The sequence below is a fragment of the Pinus tabuliformis genome, chromosome 2_1, assembly GCF_031772625.1.
Source record: "Pinus tabuliformis cultivar Carrire ecotype Pingquan chromosome 2_1, CPIR1, whole genome shotgun sequence".
Lineage (NCBI taxonomy): Eukaryota > Viridiplantae > Streptophyta > Pinopsida > Pinales > Pinaceae > Pinus > Pinus tabuliformis.
This window is the reverse complement of record NC_142299.1, coordinates 600,898,573-600,915,302: the sequence shown is the minus strand read 5'-3', so window position 1 is coordinate 600,915,302 and position 16,730 is coordinate 600,898,573. Positions and strand designations below refer to the sequence as shown.

Genomic DNA, 16,730 nt, shown 5'->3' with positions numbered 1-16,730 from the left:
ATTTGTCGGGTTAGGATCTGTCCTCTTCTGTATAGCTCTGCCACTCTGACCCTGTTCTTTTCCAGTTTCGAACCCTAGATCTGAAGAGTCCGTGAACTGTAAACCCCCGTTTTCACCAGGTCACGCTCCAACTTCAAAGTATTAATTAATATAAAATTAAGTGATGTTATTAAGATTATTATTATTGATAATAATAATATTGATATTATTATTGTTGATAATGATAATAAGATTAATATTATTGATAATGATATTAATATTAATATTATTATTATTGATAATGATAATATTTTCTATTTAGAAACAATTAGTGTATTTTTTAATGATTTTTTTTGTCAATCGAGGTTCTATTTATTCATAAAAAAGGAAGTACATAGATATCAAAATGAAAGTAGTAGCACCCGAACCACGCTTGACTAATGCTATCACCATACGACAAAGAAATAATAGCAAAACTAAAGGAACAGAGCTTGACATGCCAAAAGCACCAAAATGCAAACAACACTAGAAGAACACCTGTGACCATGCTCAATCATCAGAAGTAATTGGTGTTGGGTTGTCTAGCCCAGTCTCTAGGTTGAAGCCATGAAAACAATATACCCAAACCTTGACATGCCAAAAGCACCAAAATGCAAACAACACTAGGACAAAGAAACAATAGCAAAACTAAAGGAACAGACCTTGACATGCCAAAAGCACCAAAATGCAAACAACACTAGAAGAACACCTGTGACCATGATCAATCATCAGAAGTAATTGGCGTTGGGTTGTCTAGCCCAGTCTCTAGGTTGAAGCCATGAAAACAATATACCCAAACCTTGACATGCCAAAAGCACCAAAATGCAAACAACACTAGAAGAACACCTGTGACCATGCTCAATCATCAGAAGTAATTGGCGTTGGGTTGTCTAGCCCAGTCTCTAGGTTGAAGCCATGAAAACAATATACCCAGTATGAGATCAATATGTGACTTTGTGAAAATTGAACTTGGGTGGGGAGGATGAAAATCATTCCCCCTAAACACCCAAGATAAAACCAATTGACACATTGTATCATTCTTATGTGTCTTATCTTTGAAATGTGCATTAAATCATTTATTACAAAATTTAATAACCATTACAATATTGTTATCATAAAAATATTCATAAATTTCGTAACATCTTCAACGAAATTCTCATCCCTAATTTATCTCTTGTTTTCATTATTATTTTTATATATAGACATTTATACATAATCTACTATATTACATTATGGAACCACATTGTTTACTTTAATGCTCACAAGTAAATATTATTAATTTAGTATCAAAACCTTGATATACCATTGTATGTTACTAACAAACTATTGAAATAAATAAGAATTGAAGTATCAAAATTATTTATCTATTAAAAAGTTGGCTAGGTAGTCATACATATGTCCCTCTTTACATTTGTATGAACCATTAAGATCATACACTATCATTTATGAAATATTGAGATCATAAATACATTATTCTACTATTGAAATTTGCAATTATAAATGTGAAACCTATAACTAAAAAAGTAATTTATGCCCAAAGGGTATATCTTTTTACTATTGCAAGGTATACCTATATGTGATTTTCCTAATAAAAAGATAGAAGACCAACACTTCCCAAATATATACTACATATAATAACTCCATAATAGAAAATCATCCTAACCCTAATATTTATATATTAAAATGATCAAAATACTTATAATTTTATTACATTTCCTATATAATTAAAAACATAATATATTATTAAACTTTTTAAATATTTTAATCACAAATATCAACAATAACATTATCTACAACATGTCAAATACACAAAACTCTAATAGAAATTTATTTTTCCTAAGATTTATATAAATCCATAGTATGATTATCACTATAATCAAAGTTATGATTTCGAAAATGATGTTTTTGCTTCTTCCAAAGGTGAAGTCACACCTTTCAAGAAATTGTTAATTTATTAGTATAAAATTTTGCTTCTGGTCTTTAACTAAGAAGGAAAAAGAATAACAATTTATTTTATTAACTAAAACAAATTAAGATTATGATTTAGATGGCTAGCTTTTTTCTCACTGTATGGCTTTATCTGGCTTGGTTTATACTTATCCTATCCCATTTTTTGAAGTTGATAAAGAGGTTGAGTCATAAAAAGGGAAGGGGGACCGATACAAAGATAGAAGTGGCAGCAAAGGTGTTGGTAACCATATATACATATAGTGTTGGTAACCATATATACATATACGTCTATAGATCAACCTTTATCCGGACCATATAATCTATATTAGGACATTGAGGGAAACGTTGCATTCATTATTCGGGCTCTCCATTTATTCCTATGCATACAAGAAAAGAGTGATTTTTGTAGAGTCGTTTTGGTGTGTTAATTCATGAAAGTGTTGACAAATGAAAAATAAGAAAATCACTAGTCTAAATTTAGTCTTTTTTTCTCATATTCACTGATCAATTTATTTTGTTAATTAAAATAAATTAAATTTATGATTTATATTTGATTAAAATTATAATATCTTTACATAACTAATTATTCATAAAAATCGTATATTTACATTCTCAGCTATAAGTTCTTATTTTCATGGAAAATATTGACATCCACAAAAAAAAATGTAGTAAGGAAATATTTAACTAAATAATATTTAAAAATATTAAATAAAATTTTACTTATTAAAAATTTACTTTATAATAAATATTGATATTAATTTATATTAAAAATTCGTAAATATTGATATTAATCTATATCAAAATTAAGAAATTTATTAGAATATATATTTAAAAAAAAAATCCCTTTATATATCAATCTTATTAATATTGTTATGTTTAACCATATTAACATAATATAGATATAAAGGTCGTGGAGGCACCGTAGTTAACATAATATAGATATAAAGGTAGTGGAGGCAGCGTAGTGGTAAAGTTGTCATCGTCATGACGGACCGGTCTTGTGTTCGATCCCGAGCAAGGTCGTAGCTCGTCGTGCGAGTAGTTAGTCTAAACCGGGCCAAGCCCACTACCTTTTGCCCACGTGGTTTTGGATTGACGGTGAATGAGTGCGCTGTTAAGGCACTCCTTGTGATAGGTCACCGGTTCAAATCCCCGTGTGTACTTACGTTAGTCTTAACTAAAATAATAATAATAATAATAATAATAATATAGATATACCAACGTTTTATTAAATTTACAAAATAATAATAATAATAATAATATAGATATACCAACCTCTTATTAAATTTACTATGTTTATACATATTAATTTATAACATAACATTTATAAAGTACATACACCACCATCTTATTACCGATATTAATTCATAACATAACATGTATAAGTTACATACACTATCATTTTATTAAATTTATTAGATTTATACATATTAATTCATAACATGGCATTGATAAAGTACATACACCACCATCTTAATAAATTTATGATGTGAATATACATTTCATTCTCCCCATCTTACTTATTCCACTTGTTAATTGGAGTTCCATTTCATGCCACTCTTTGGGTCATTTTATGGTTATTATAATGATTTCTAATGATATAATTTTTGAATTAAATTTTAATTTATATATATATGATAACATATTATTTATCTCTACTAAAAAGTTTTATCAAAATTTACATACACAAATAATTATGTAAGTACACATTATTCTTATTCGAGTTACTCTTCATTTATTTAAATTTTATAAATAATATTTTATTATATATATGAAAATTATGAAAAAATGATGGGTAGAAACTAGGATGTAGATTTGTAATTGTTTATAAAGTTTATTTACTATTATTTTTATATTAATTCATAATTTAGAATAAAAATGTGAGACAGACAAGAAGAAATAACACACATGTAATAAGTATTTTTATCTTGGAAAAACAATATGCTAAAAATTCCAATGTCTGCTTCCATTAATCAAATGAATAGAGATGTATTACCAAATGAATAGAGATGTATTACAATTGCTTTGCTCAACTGAGCACACCTGCATAATCTATCTCTCTGCTCAGTGAAGCCCAGTGACCTAGACTTAGTCAAATTTTGTCTCTACTTAGCTCATTTTTTTTGTGTTGTTCCTTGAAGAATTATGCCCCTATTATCTAGGAAATTCCTCAAATTGAATTGTGCAATTCCTTAGGTTGATCATCTGACTGCATGCAACACATGTACACTCATGACTAGTCTACAATTGATGTTAAACCGCTTTGGAATCTCCATCTGACTACATGCAACAAGTGTACACTCATGACTAGTCTATAATTGATGTTACACTGCCTTGGAATCTCCATCTCAACTGGGTAACTCAAATTCTTTGCATGCACTAGCTATTTTGGGCTCATTGATATGTTAAATGGATGATCACACTCGAATTCTTTACATGCACTAGCTAACTGGATGATCATTGAGTTTGACTGAAGTCACTACTTAACTAACCTTCCACTAGTTTGAACTAGTTTAATTGAAAACAACCTGAGATAACTGACCTTGATTGCTACAAATTAACAATCACACATGCTGAATTGAACTCTAATAATTTAGTGAGTAAACTGGGTGACACAAGTCATGTCACACAAGTTAATATCATCCAAATTGTTTGTTGATGTGGAAATTTGAATTTTCTCAATTTAATGAAGGCAAAATCAAATTGAAAATTTATTGTTACATTTTTCAACACACTCTCTCTCTCTCTCTCTCTATATATATATATATATATAATTAAATTAAATAATTACATATCATAAACTATATAAAACAAAATAGGTAATAAATACAGTGAGGTCATTGGGTCAAATCTTCTCGACACCATTGGAGTTAGGCCTTACTTATTTGGTCAATGAGTAGACCCTTCAAATTAATCTGCTATGAACCACCCTTAAAAAAAATAATAAATACTAAATACTTGAAATAAATCAATAAAACATATTTTTAATAATTTTATTTTATTTAAAAATAGTTCATATCAATAAAAAAATATTAAAAAATTAATATACACTTTATTATAATTTTCTCATAATTTAAATTAACAAAAAATATATTTCATAATTTTCTTTTATTTAAAAATAACTCATAATAATTACAAATAATATATATTTCATCACATTTTTTTCATAATTTATAATTTTTAAAATTAATAATATAATTTTTGTACTTTTAAACAAAATATTTTAAAATTCCCAACTTTCTAAATGACAAATTTTCAAATTAAAATTATAAATTAATAAATTTTTTTGTAATTTATAACCTAAAAAATAATACTATTTTATTTTATTTTTAAATTTCTTTTAAATAAATATTTAAAATTCACAACTTTTTCAATAACAATTTTTCAAATCAAAATTATAATTTGGCAACTTTAAATAATCTTAACAAATTATTATTTTATATAATTTTAAATATATCTGATTCTTCAAGTTGTCCTGACGATGAACAATACTAATTGGTTCTTGTAAACCTGATATGAATCACAGACGCCTCAATTCAATAATATATATTTTTTTTATTTGGTTGATTCCACTTTTCTTACTGTTATGGCTGGCTGTTTCGTTGATTCCAATTTTCGTTACAGTTAGTTTATTGCATTTCACTTTCATAATCGTCTGGCAATCGCTGAGCTGGTTATTAATCAGACACTGAATCTGATTGAATGAGATCTTCATAGGCTATACCCAATACTAAACTAGATTTCCTCGGATACTTTTGTGTTTGCAACTTTCCACTGCTAAAAAATAAGCTGTTCTGTCATCCTTGTTTGGATGGTTTGTAATGGAGAAAATTGGGTATATCATTTTATAAATACATATGGCCAAGCGGTTGGTCTGATATGGATTCTCTTTGACTGGCAGGTATGTCCTTCAGAAATTTCTATAAAAGTTTCCCACTCAATAGTCTTGAGTCCCTGAGTTTGCTGCAGAAATGTTGAGAAGGAACCAACTGGGCTAAGCTGCAGCTGCAGAGGGACTAGTAAAATGGCAGCCTGTGTTCAGAAAATGGAGAAATTCAAACCCCATCTTGCACAGGTTGCAGTTCAGATAGCATATGCAGGCTTGAATGTCCTCACTAAATTGGCTCTCGCCGATGGAATGAACCTCTTTGTTTTTGTGACATACAGACAAATTATTGCTACATTGGCCATTGCTCCTTTGGCTTATGTTCTTGAACGGTATGTACCATTCAAATGCCCGAAACACAGCATTCAAATGTTCAAGCCTAAATGCTATTATACTTTTATAATCTGCAATCAGTAATTTTTTTTCATGTTGTAGAGTAGGCTTGTTTGTTCAACTGTTTGTTTTCTTTTTCTACCTTTTCCTTCTCCTTTCTGCTTGTCTTTTGTCTGGCTCTTTTAGAAGAAATTAAGCACCATCTTACATATTACAAGTTTGCATTTTAGAATTTGTACTCTTTGTGCCATTGTAGAATATGCACTCTTTGTGCCATTTACATAAAAGGTTGCTCGTTTAATTCTGCGGTTTACAGAAATGGTGGTTGGATAGCTGTGGAGTGAAAATGTTTTTTTCTTGGAGAAAGGAACAGTAGAATGATGTATCTAAACAATTTGAGTGAGTTTAATGGTTAGGAGTATGTCTTTTTTTGGTAAGAGGTTACAGTTTAATGGTTAGGAGTATGCTTTTTTTTTTAAGAGGTTGCAGATTCAATTTCAAATCTAGAGGGATAGAGTATATTTACCTTTGTAAACTTTAATAGTCAAATCTATAACAATTTTTTTTAGTCTCCAAAAAACAAACTGTAAAATAATGCATAGGAAACAATTTGAGTAAATTTTATAGTTAGTCATATGTCTCTTAATGAACTATAGAATAATGTATTCAAACAATTTGAATAGAATAATGTTTTGAAATAATTTGAATAAATTTAATGGTTAAAAATATAGAGGTTAGAATCATACATAGTCAAATTAATGCCCCCAAAGCAAATTGCTTGTTCTCACTCACAAAAGAGATCTCTACACTAATTAGGTGTCTGGTGATATTTCATAACCTTAAACTAAATTACTATTTAAAATTATACCTATCTTATACATGGAATAGTCCTCTCCCCTCTCCTGAAAGTACAGCGATTAATATGCTGCATATTGTTGTTGCAGAGCAGAGAGGCCACCTATGACATTGTCCATTTTTTTCCAGACCTTCTTGCTCGCATTCGACGGGTAAGTACAGATTTTAATCAGATTATTACTGTTATTATTTCAGCGCTTTGCTTTTAGATTTACAGATCAAGAACAGTGCTGAACTCTTCCGATTTTTTTCCTTTTTTCCTGCCCTGCAGAATTGCAATAACTCAGTACTTTTACTTCGCGGGATTGAACTATACCAATTCCACTTTTGCTGCTGCAACAACAAATTTAATCCCAGTAGTCACGTTCGTGATGGCCACTGTTCTGAGGTGGAAGTCTGATCTCAAAAAAAGTCTGCTGAACAAAATTTCCTGCAGGAAAAACTAAGTTGGGTCTTAAAATTTCCATCAGATCTGTATTCCCACGCTCATGCAGCTTTTTTAATTGTGGTTTTTTCAGATATGAAAACGTCGACATTAGGAGCCTGAGAGGGGTAGCAAAGGTTGTGGGCACTATTGTTTGTGTAGGTGGTGCAATGGTGATGACCTTATACAAGGGTTCTGTAATTAAAATGCTAAATGCATACAATTCCACAGCTAGCAACAGCATATTGGGTTCCATTCTGCTTTTTGCCAGCGTTTTTGCTTGGTCGTCCTGGATTATATTTCAGGTGATCATCATGACTTTTTATCATTTCAATTTTATTTTTTTTAAGAATTGAATTTAGGTAAGGGAGATAACAATTATTTTGGGCAACCATCAAGATTATTTCAATTGACATCTTGATCGCCTGATCTTATTTGCTTTCTTAGGGTAGCCCAAATACATTAGGATTTTGTAAATTCAGATTATAGCTGTCAAACTTCAAGAATTTGTATGCTCTATAGGTTTTTAATGGTGCTGAATCCGTTCCCAACATCAAAAACATAATTCAAACACTCTTACTGTAAAATTTCTGGAAATTTTTTTGTCCAGATTCTTACACTTTTGACTGTAAAGACAATTCCTCCACCTCCTTAAACAGCCGCATTCAAATTAAAATTTTAATATTTACACTGTGTTTAATATGCAGGCTCCAGTTTTGAAGAAGTATCCAGCTCAATTGTCATTGACTGCACTGATGTGTATGTTCGGAGCATTGCAGTCTGGTGTAATTGCTTTGATTTTTGAGCATAACACATCAAGTGTCTGGACCATTGGCTGGAATCTTGAGCTTCTCAGCTACGTTTATACGGTGATTATCTGAAAGAAACACGTCAATACACTGATTTTTCTGATCTTTATATACATAGGCAGTACAGCGATGGTTGAATATTCATCTGTTTTTTTAAAGGGATTGATCTGTTCAGCATTCGCTTTCTTTGTGCAAACGTGGTGTATACACTTAAAAGGACCAGTATTTGCAGCAGTTTTCAATCCATTGAATACCATAGTAGTGGCAATTTTGGAATGCTCCATTCTTCATGCAAATCTTCACGTTGGAAGGTTAGTATGTTTCAACAATAATTTCTTATATATTGTGGTTTTTAACCAAATTTTTTTTTCATATAATGATTGGTTTATCATCATTTTGAGAGCAAACCATGGAAAGTGATTTCAAGAAACACTTTCAAAGCTTATTAATTGACATTAATTGCCATATTTTTGTGTGCGCAGTGTGGTGGGAGCGGTTTTGATCGTGGGGGGCCTGTATTCTGTGCTGTGGGGCAAAGCAAAAGACCATAAGATTAATAATCAAGGCAATTCAACTGAAGTAAATCCTTCCAAAAATAATAATATGGCTGAAGATGCAGAAAACCAAGAAACTGCAATAGCCATTAGGCAACCACTATTACTGAATGGATCTAATTATTAAATTTATGTTATTTATAATTCAATTCAAATGGGACGATATTTAGCTACTTTTCTGTAGCTAAGAAATCAAATAAATGTGGAATTTTTTTTATTAAAAAAAAAGTTTTTGATGTTGGATTACCATGTATTGTTAAAATTCAATTATTATCTTAAAATTAGAATATAGCGTAATAATTTTATGAGTTAAATAAAAACATAAAATTAATATTATTATGAAAAAAGTTATTTTAATAAAAAATTTTAATAGCAGTGTGATCAAAGTTATTTTAGTTAAAATTTTGATTAAAAGAGGATTGAAATGATTGCATTTAGGATTAAAATCATGTTAATAATTGAAGTTATGTTATTTTAAATTAAAATCAGGTTAATAACTGCAGTTATAATATTTAAAATTAAAATCAAGCTAATAAAATTAGTATTAGTGTGATTAAAATTATTTTAGGCAATTATTGTTTCTCCTTTATGATTCTATTTCAAATATATAGTGTAATCACTTATTTATGACTCATTGGTAATCACTTATTCACATAACTCAATATTAAATTTCAAATAATAGGATTGGTGGTTGTTTTTCAAATTTCAAGTCATAGGATTGGTGGTTGTTTTTTTTGTTTTTTTAATGATTAAATTCAAATATCTATAAAAGTACCTACTTTGTCAAGGTTAAGATTTAGATTTGTTTTTATTATTTTTTATTAGATTTAATTAGAGTAAATGTGATAAGTATTTCAATTAAAGTATTAATTAATATAAAATTAAGTGATGTTATTAAGATTATTATTATTGATAATAATAATAAGATTAATATTATTATTATTGATAATGATAATAATATTAATATTATTATTATGGATAATGATAATAAGATTAATATTATTATTATCTAAATTCTCTATTTAGAAAAAGTTAGTGTGTTTTTTAATGATTTTTTTTGTAAATCGAGGTTCTATTTATTCATAAAAAAAAGTACATAGATATCAAAATGCAAGTATTAGCACCTCGACCAGGCTTGTTAACTAATACTATCACCATATGACAAAGAAACAATAGCAAAACTAAAGGAACAGTCTAAAGCTTGACACCTCAAAAGCACCTAAAGGCAAACAACACTAGAAGAACACCTATGACCATGCTCAATGATCAGAAGTAATTGGCGTTGGGTTGTCTAGCCCAGTCTCCGGAGGGGGAGGGGGACGATATGAACATTGAACATGTTGTTCGAAGTGAGCCATCTATGTTTCTAGCTTCTCAACCTTTTCATATAGCAAATTTTGTCCATGCCAAACCACCACAATCCTTTCTCTAACATGGCATTGAAAGTAATGCAATTGATTTAGTGTAGCGATGACAACCTCATGTTCTTCCTTTTTGGCCCTATCATAAACTTCCAGGCGATCCAAAATAGTCTGGAGCAAGTCACAACAGGCATCAGGGTGAATTTGTCGGCCAACAACTCCTGCACATCACCGCCAACGATTATGACCCCGCACACCTGCTCCACCCCCACGCGCCACACTACCTTTCTTACCACCACCAATTGCACATCGAACCCACACTTCGCTCACACCACCTCTGCCACCACGAGCTCTCAGCGTCGCTTTGGTCACACCTCCAACAACACGACCACCCCGCTTTGGATGCTCAATAACCCGACCCTCCAACGCCGCCTTCGACTCGTTGCTGCATACTCCCTGACTAGCTGAAGCTCCCCTCCGCTTGGGTTGGGAGCAAGAATTACACAACACAAGTCGCATGGTGAGTGCCGCAGGAGACATCTCCAAGACAGGACCAAGAATGATTTGTTGCACCTCCTAACAAACCTTGAACCATAGTGGGCCAAAAGCCAGCCCCAAATTATCCAGTAGACTCCTATTCCACAGAACTGGAAACCACCACATGCCAGCAAGGAGGGTTGCAAGAAAACCCACAAATAAGAAACGCACCAGCCAGACTGAGACCACTTCTTCTCCTTTGCCAGGGGAAGCAACTGGGAACAGAGACATAGACAGAAGGACTTGACACTAGAGCACAAACATGCAAGAAATGAACCCAAGCCACTTACCAGTCACAACAATCGCCTCCAGATCGTCCTTCCACCACTGAGCCCAATTGTTGCTCACCTGGTGGCGTGTTTTAGGATTCCAGGGTAAGACCACGAAAAGAGGAAGACCCAAACAATATCCAACAGACAATAGATTGAGACACCCTCCCAAACTTAGAGAGCACTCAGGGAGAAAGCTAGCACACAACGCAGGAATGGACACTATGGCCGACCAAATTACCATGAAAAATTCCCTTAAACCATGGATAAAAGCAAGGAACTAGGCAATGGGAGAAGAAATTAATGCTTTTTTTGATGATTCATGGTGGAGGAGGCAACACTGGCATTTTCTCCACCACTCCCATAGTACCTAAGGGCTAAAGAAACTGGGCAGACTAAAATTGCTCAGACCACAAGCTTTCAGACACCATACTACCAAAGAAATATAACATCCCAGAGCTCTAACGATCACAAAAGACCCGCTTACCTTACCCGCACACATTCCAGAGGAGAATGGATGAGGCTTCGCATGCAACACCATTAAACTCACCTTGCACGATACGTAATGGGAGGACATGCTATTTGTCCTCCTTCCCATCTGTCATATGTACCTATTCATTGGTCTCAATGTTCGTCACCCCATCAAAAATTAATGATTTAATTTAAATCTATAAAAGTATTTATTTTTTTAAAGGTGAGTAGTCACATAATTTTGTTAGAAATTTGTGTATTAAAAAAATTATATATCAAAAAAATTAATATGTGAATGTGATGTTTAATTAGAATATACTATTATAATTAAATAATCATATTTTTTTTATATATTTTTTCCAAATTGTCTGTGATACTTGAGACTTGATTTGTGGCTTGAGGAGCCCTTAACACAGGGTACAGCCACCCTGTGAGATTTGATCCAGAGTCACACTATGTTAATGAGACTTGACATTAAACAATCATATTAAAATCAAATTATTATTACCATTATAATAATAATTATATAAAATAAATTATAAAAAAGACATAAAATTATTATTATTGTAATGAAAATTATTTCAATTAAAATTTTGATTAACATGTTACTCAAGTCAATTTATTTAAAATTGAAATTATATTAATAAGATTAGTGTTATTTTCATGCAAGTTATTTTAACTAAAAGTTTGATTAACATGAAATTAAATTTATGATGGTGAAGATAAAAATTTTAAATTTAAAAATTAAAAAAATTTATATAATTTTTTATAATCAATTGATTAAAATATAATATTAAAATTAAATTATATATTATTATTAATATTATTTAAACTAAATTGAAAAAACAATTTATAAGATTGTTAGGGAGGTTATTTCAATTAAGATTTTAATTAACATTAGATTGAAGTCATGTTACTCAACATTAGAGTCATACTACTAAAAGTAGTGTTACTGGGATTGAAGTTATTTCAAATAATATTTTGATTAATATAAGACTAAAGTCTAATTACCATAAAATTAAAATCATATTACTTAATATTAAAATCATACTAATAAAAATAGTGTTATTGTGATTGAAGTTATTTTAATTGATATAAGATTAAAGTCTAATTAACCTATAAGATTGAAGCCTAATATTAAAGTTATACTAATAAAAAGTGTTACTATGATTAAAGTTATTTCAAGTAATATTATAATTAAGTTATGTAACTCAATATTAAAAGCATACTCGCATGGAAGTTATTTCAAATAATATTTTGATTAACATAACATTAAAATTTAATTAACATAAAATTGAAATGACATTATTCAAAATTAAAATCATATTAATAAAAGTAACATTATTGTAATAAAAATTATTTCAAGTAATATCTTAATTAATATGAGACTAAAATCTAACTGACATAAGATTAAAATCATTTTACTAACATTAAATTCATATTAATAAAAGTAACATTAAGTAGTGGGATAATATGAGACTAAAATCTAACTAACATAAGATTAAAATCATTTTACTAACATTAAATTCATATTAATAAAAGTAACATTAAGTAGTGTTGTTGTGATGGAAGTTATTTCAAATAATTTTTTTTATTAATATAAAACTAAAACCATATGAATAAAAATAATATTACTCTAATTAATATAAAACTAATACCACCCCATTAAAAATATTAATATAGTTAATATAATAAAAAATTTCATAAATATAACTTAAAAGAAATTAATACCGCTCTCTATAATATGAAATCTGTCTTCCAGACAGTCAAAACTAATGCCGCTCCATATCATAAGAAATTGGTCTGCGACCCAAAGGGAATTGATGTTGACATGTGCGAATTATATTGTTAAACAAATTAGATTCATGTGTATGTATTATATCATAAGAAATTGGTCTGCGACCCAATGGGAATTGATGTTGATATGTGCGAATTATTTTGCTAAACAAATTAGATTCATGTGTATGTATTATAGCTGCGAGGGGAATTGATGTTGATATGTGCGAGTTATATTGTTAAAAAAATTAGATTCATGTGCGTGGCTTTTAGCTGCTGGACCAGCAAAGTCCAAGGATAAGGAATCTTATGAAATGTCCATCTACCTTACATGTTGTTATTTTAATTTAAAATGTTTTCATTTTATTTTAAAATATCTGAATTATTAAATATATTATTATTATTATTTAATTTTAAGGTCATAGTCAAGTCAGACACTAATTTGGTGTATGAGACTTGTTTGTGGAATAAAAGATCCATTTTAGCCTAGCGATTGATTGCTAAGTTTATGAAGACATATATATTTTATCCCTCCAGTTTTGTAAGAGGAAACACATGCTCTTAACCATTAGACTCATTCAAGCTATACTTTGAAGCATCTTAACTATTAAATAAAATATTGAAAGAAAGCATACATGCTCTACCTCTCCAATATTATAAGAAGAAACATATGCTCTTAACCATTAAACTCATTTAAATTGTACTTTAAAATATCTTAACTATTAAATAAAATATTATTAAAAGCAATTTCTCCATTATAAAATACCTAATATACATATATATTTTACTTTTCATTTAGTTTATGAAAATGAATTTCATAACAAAATATAAATGTGTTTGTTTGATTTTTTTAATAAACATGATGAATAACAAAAACATTTTAAATTGAAATTGGGTGACAAAATAACAAATTATTTCTTAACCCTTCAAAATTAAATTGATATTTTTTTTGATATATATATTTTTAAACCATAGCTAATCATAACTCAACAATTCTAATTACTAAATACATCGCAGTTTTGAAAGCATCTTAATTATACATGTGATACCATTTTAATTTTCATGGAATACAATGTTGAAAAGTTTTGAAAACATCTTAATTATATATGGGATATCATTTTACTTTTCATTAAATATAGCATCGAAAGCAATTTTTTCACTATGAGATACATAGCTTGCATAAATATTTTATTAAATATATTTTATATATAAATAAATAAATATTTTATATATAAATATATAAGTGATTAAAACTTACAATAATACTATGACTTGTATTTCTATTAGAATAATACCTAACCTTATTCAATATGATGATTTGCCAGCAATTATATTAAACTAGAGTTTTTTTTTCTTGTTAACAACAATATATGACTTGATTTGCCAGCAATTATATTAAACTAGAGCTTTTTTTCTTGTTAACAACCATATTTGTTGTAGTTCTATTACAAACCTTAGTCAATATGATTTGACTAACCTTAATATAATAATTTGCCAACAATTATATTAAACTAGAGTTTTTTTCTGGTTAGCAACCGTATATGATTTGATTTGCCGGCCATTATATTAAACTAGAGTTTTTTTTGTTGTTAACAACCATATTTGTTGTATTTCTATTAGAATAGTACCTCACCTTAGTCAATATGATTTGCCAGCGATTATATTAAACTAGAGTTTTGTTTCTGGTTGACAACAATGTTTGTATGTTCGGTTAACCATTTTTTATAGCTGAGAAGGAAGAAGATATTGTATTAAAGCAGCTGCATTTTATATTTTATATGTTGTTCATGTTCGGTTAACCATTTTTTAAAACTGAAGGAAGAAGATATTTTATTAAAGCAGTTGTATTTTATATTTTTTTCCTGGTTAACAACAATATTTGTATTTTCTGTTAATCAAATGAATATATTAAAATAAAATAATAAATAGAAATATTTTTTATTATTTTGTATATAAAACATATATGATGTGATGTTTGAGGTTATAATATATTTGGAGATTTGTGGAAGAAAATATAGTTGATCCAAAAGAAATGTATATCCTACGGCCTCAATATCAAAGGAAATACTCCTTATCTTAATTGTTGATTGAAGCCACTCCTTATCTTAATTGTTGATTGAGGCTAGCCTTTCCCACATTGAAAACATGACTATGTTTAGGTATCTAACGTACAAAAAGAAGCTTTACAACATGGAAGCCAGGATGTTCCCCAAAATTGCTTCCAACTCTAGCCAAAACCCCCACCTCCTACTCAAGTGAGGTTGGCATAAGGACGCCAGTCTTGGCTCAACCATTGGGGGATAAATGAGGAGATCATCTTAGAAAATAAAAATAATATTAAAAATATTATTATGGGGTGATAAGGAGCTAGAGGGAAAAATGAAGTTAAGGTATTAATTATAAGGAGGTGATCAACCCCACTCTTGCTAACTGGAATTATCTTTTTACCTTGACTAGTGCTAAGAAGAAATGAACATTGCAAAGATAAGAACTAATTCTCACGAGCTTCTAAGTGAAACTAGGGGTTTACATATTCCTAAAATACCTTGGGACTAAAGAATGTCTCACCTTTGAGATACTAAGAGGGTTGAAGATGAAAAACACTTTCTCTTAAATTGTATGACTTTTAATCACATCCATTCACATTTCCAAAACATTTGCCCACTACCAACCTTGTTGACTTGTTAAGTCAACAAAACTATAGTGATCTAGGAACATTTCTGTCCCTTGGTTTTTATCATAAAGATAACATATTAAAGAGTCATAATTAATCTTTAACTGAGTGATCTAGGAACACTTCTTTCCCTTCTTTTTTATCGTATAAATAATCTTTAACTTTCTTAAGGTCTGATAAACCACTTTATTCTTAGTGGAAATTAATCATTATCATCATAAAATATATTTGTATTTTTTACAATTTGTAAAAAATAAAAATATATTATATCATAAATTTATTAAATTAATTATAATAATTTTTTTCTAAAATACTCAAATTTAAGATATATATTAAATATTTAAATGATGTATATTATATAATTGATTATGTTCTTAATAAAAATATTATCTAACATGGATAATAAGAAATAAGTGGAAATTAAATTCATATTTTAAAGTAGAAAAAATAAATAAATTGAAATTGGAGGCATAGTGTATATAATACACAAAAAAATATTTGTATATTATACTTCTGAAATCAAAATACATCACCAATATATAATGCATATCAGATCTAAAGATTCTAAGAAAATATTGTTGAGAAAAACTGACTCCAACAACCAATAAACTAAATATGTCAATATACTATTGTAAGCATTAATCCCAAGTCCTTCCTTTAATGCTTATATTACAAGGATTAATATTACAAATATTAATACAAAAATCACAAATATAAGTCACATTTGTGTGAAATGGTCTTTATTGACACTTATGCTCCTTCTCCACCACAATCTTCGAGCTTCCTACTTGACTCCACAATCTTCGAGCTTCC

At 29.3% G+C, this 16,730-nt stretch overlaps 1 protein-coding gene across 1 annotated transcript; it reads left to right on the top strand.

Moving 5' to 3' along the window:
• Positions 1 to 5,992: 5,992 nt before the first annotated feature.
• LOC149201898 (WAT1-related protein At5g07050-like) lies at positions 5,993 to 8,978 on the top strand. The gene is made up of 7 exons (XM_089399853.1): positions 5,993 to 6,186; positions 7,132 to 7,194; positions 7,314 to 7,430; positions 7,561 to 7,771; positions 8,174 to 8,335; positions 8,435 to 8,586; positions 8,758 to 8,978. The coding sequence occupies exons 1-7, from the start codon at positions 5,993 to 5,995 to the stop codon at positions 8,954 to 8,956; spliced, it is 1,098 nt and encodes a 365-aa protein (XP_089255979.1). The 3' UTR covers positions 8,957 to 8,978.
• Positions 8,979 to 16,730: the final 7,752 nt, after the last annotated feature.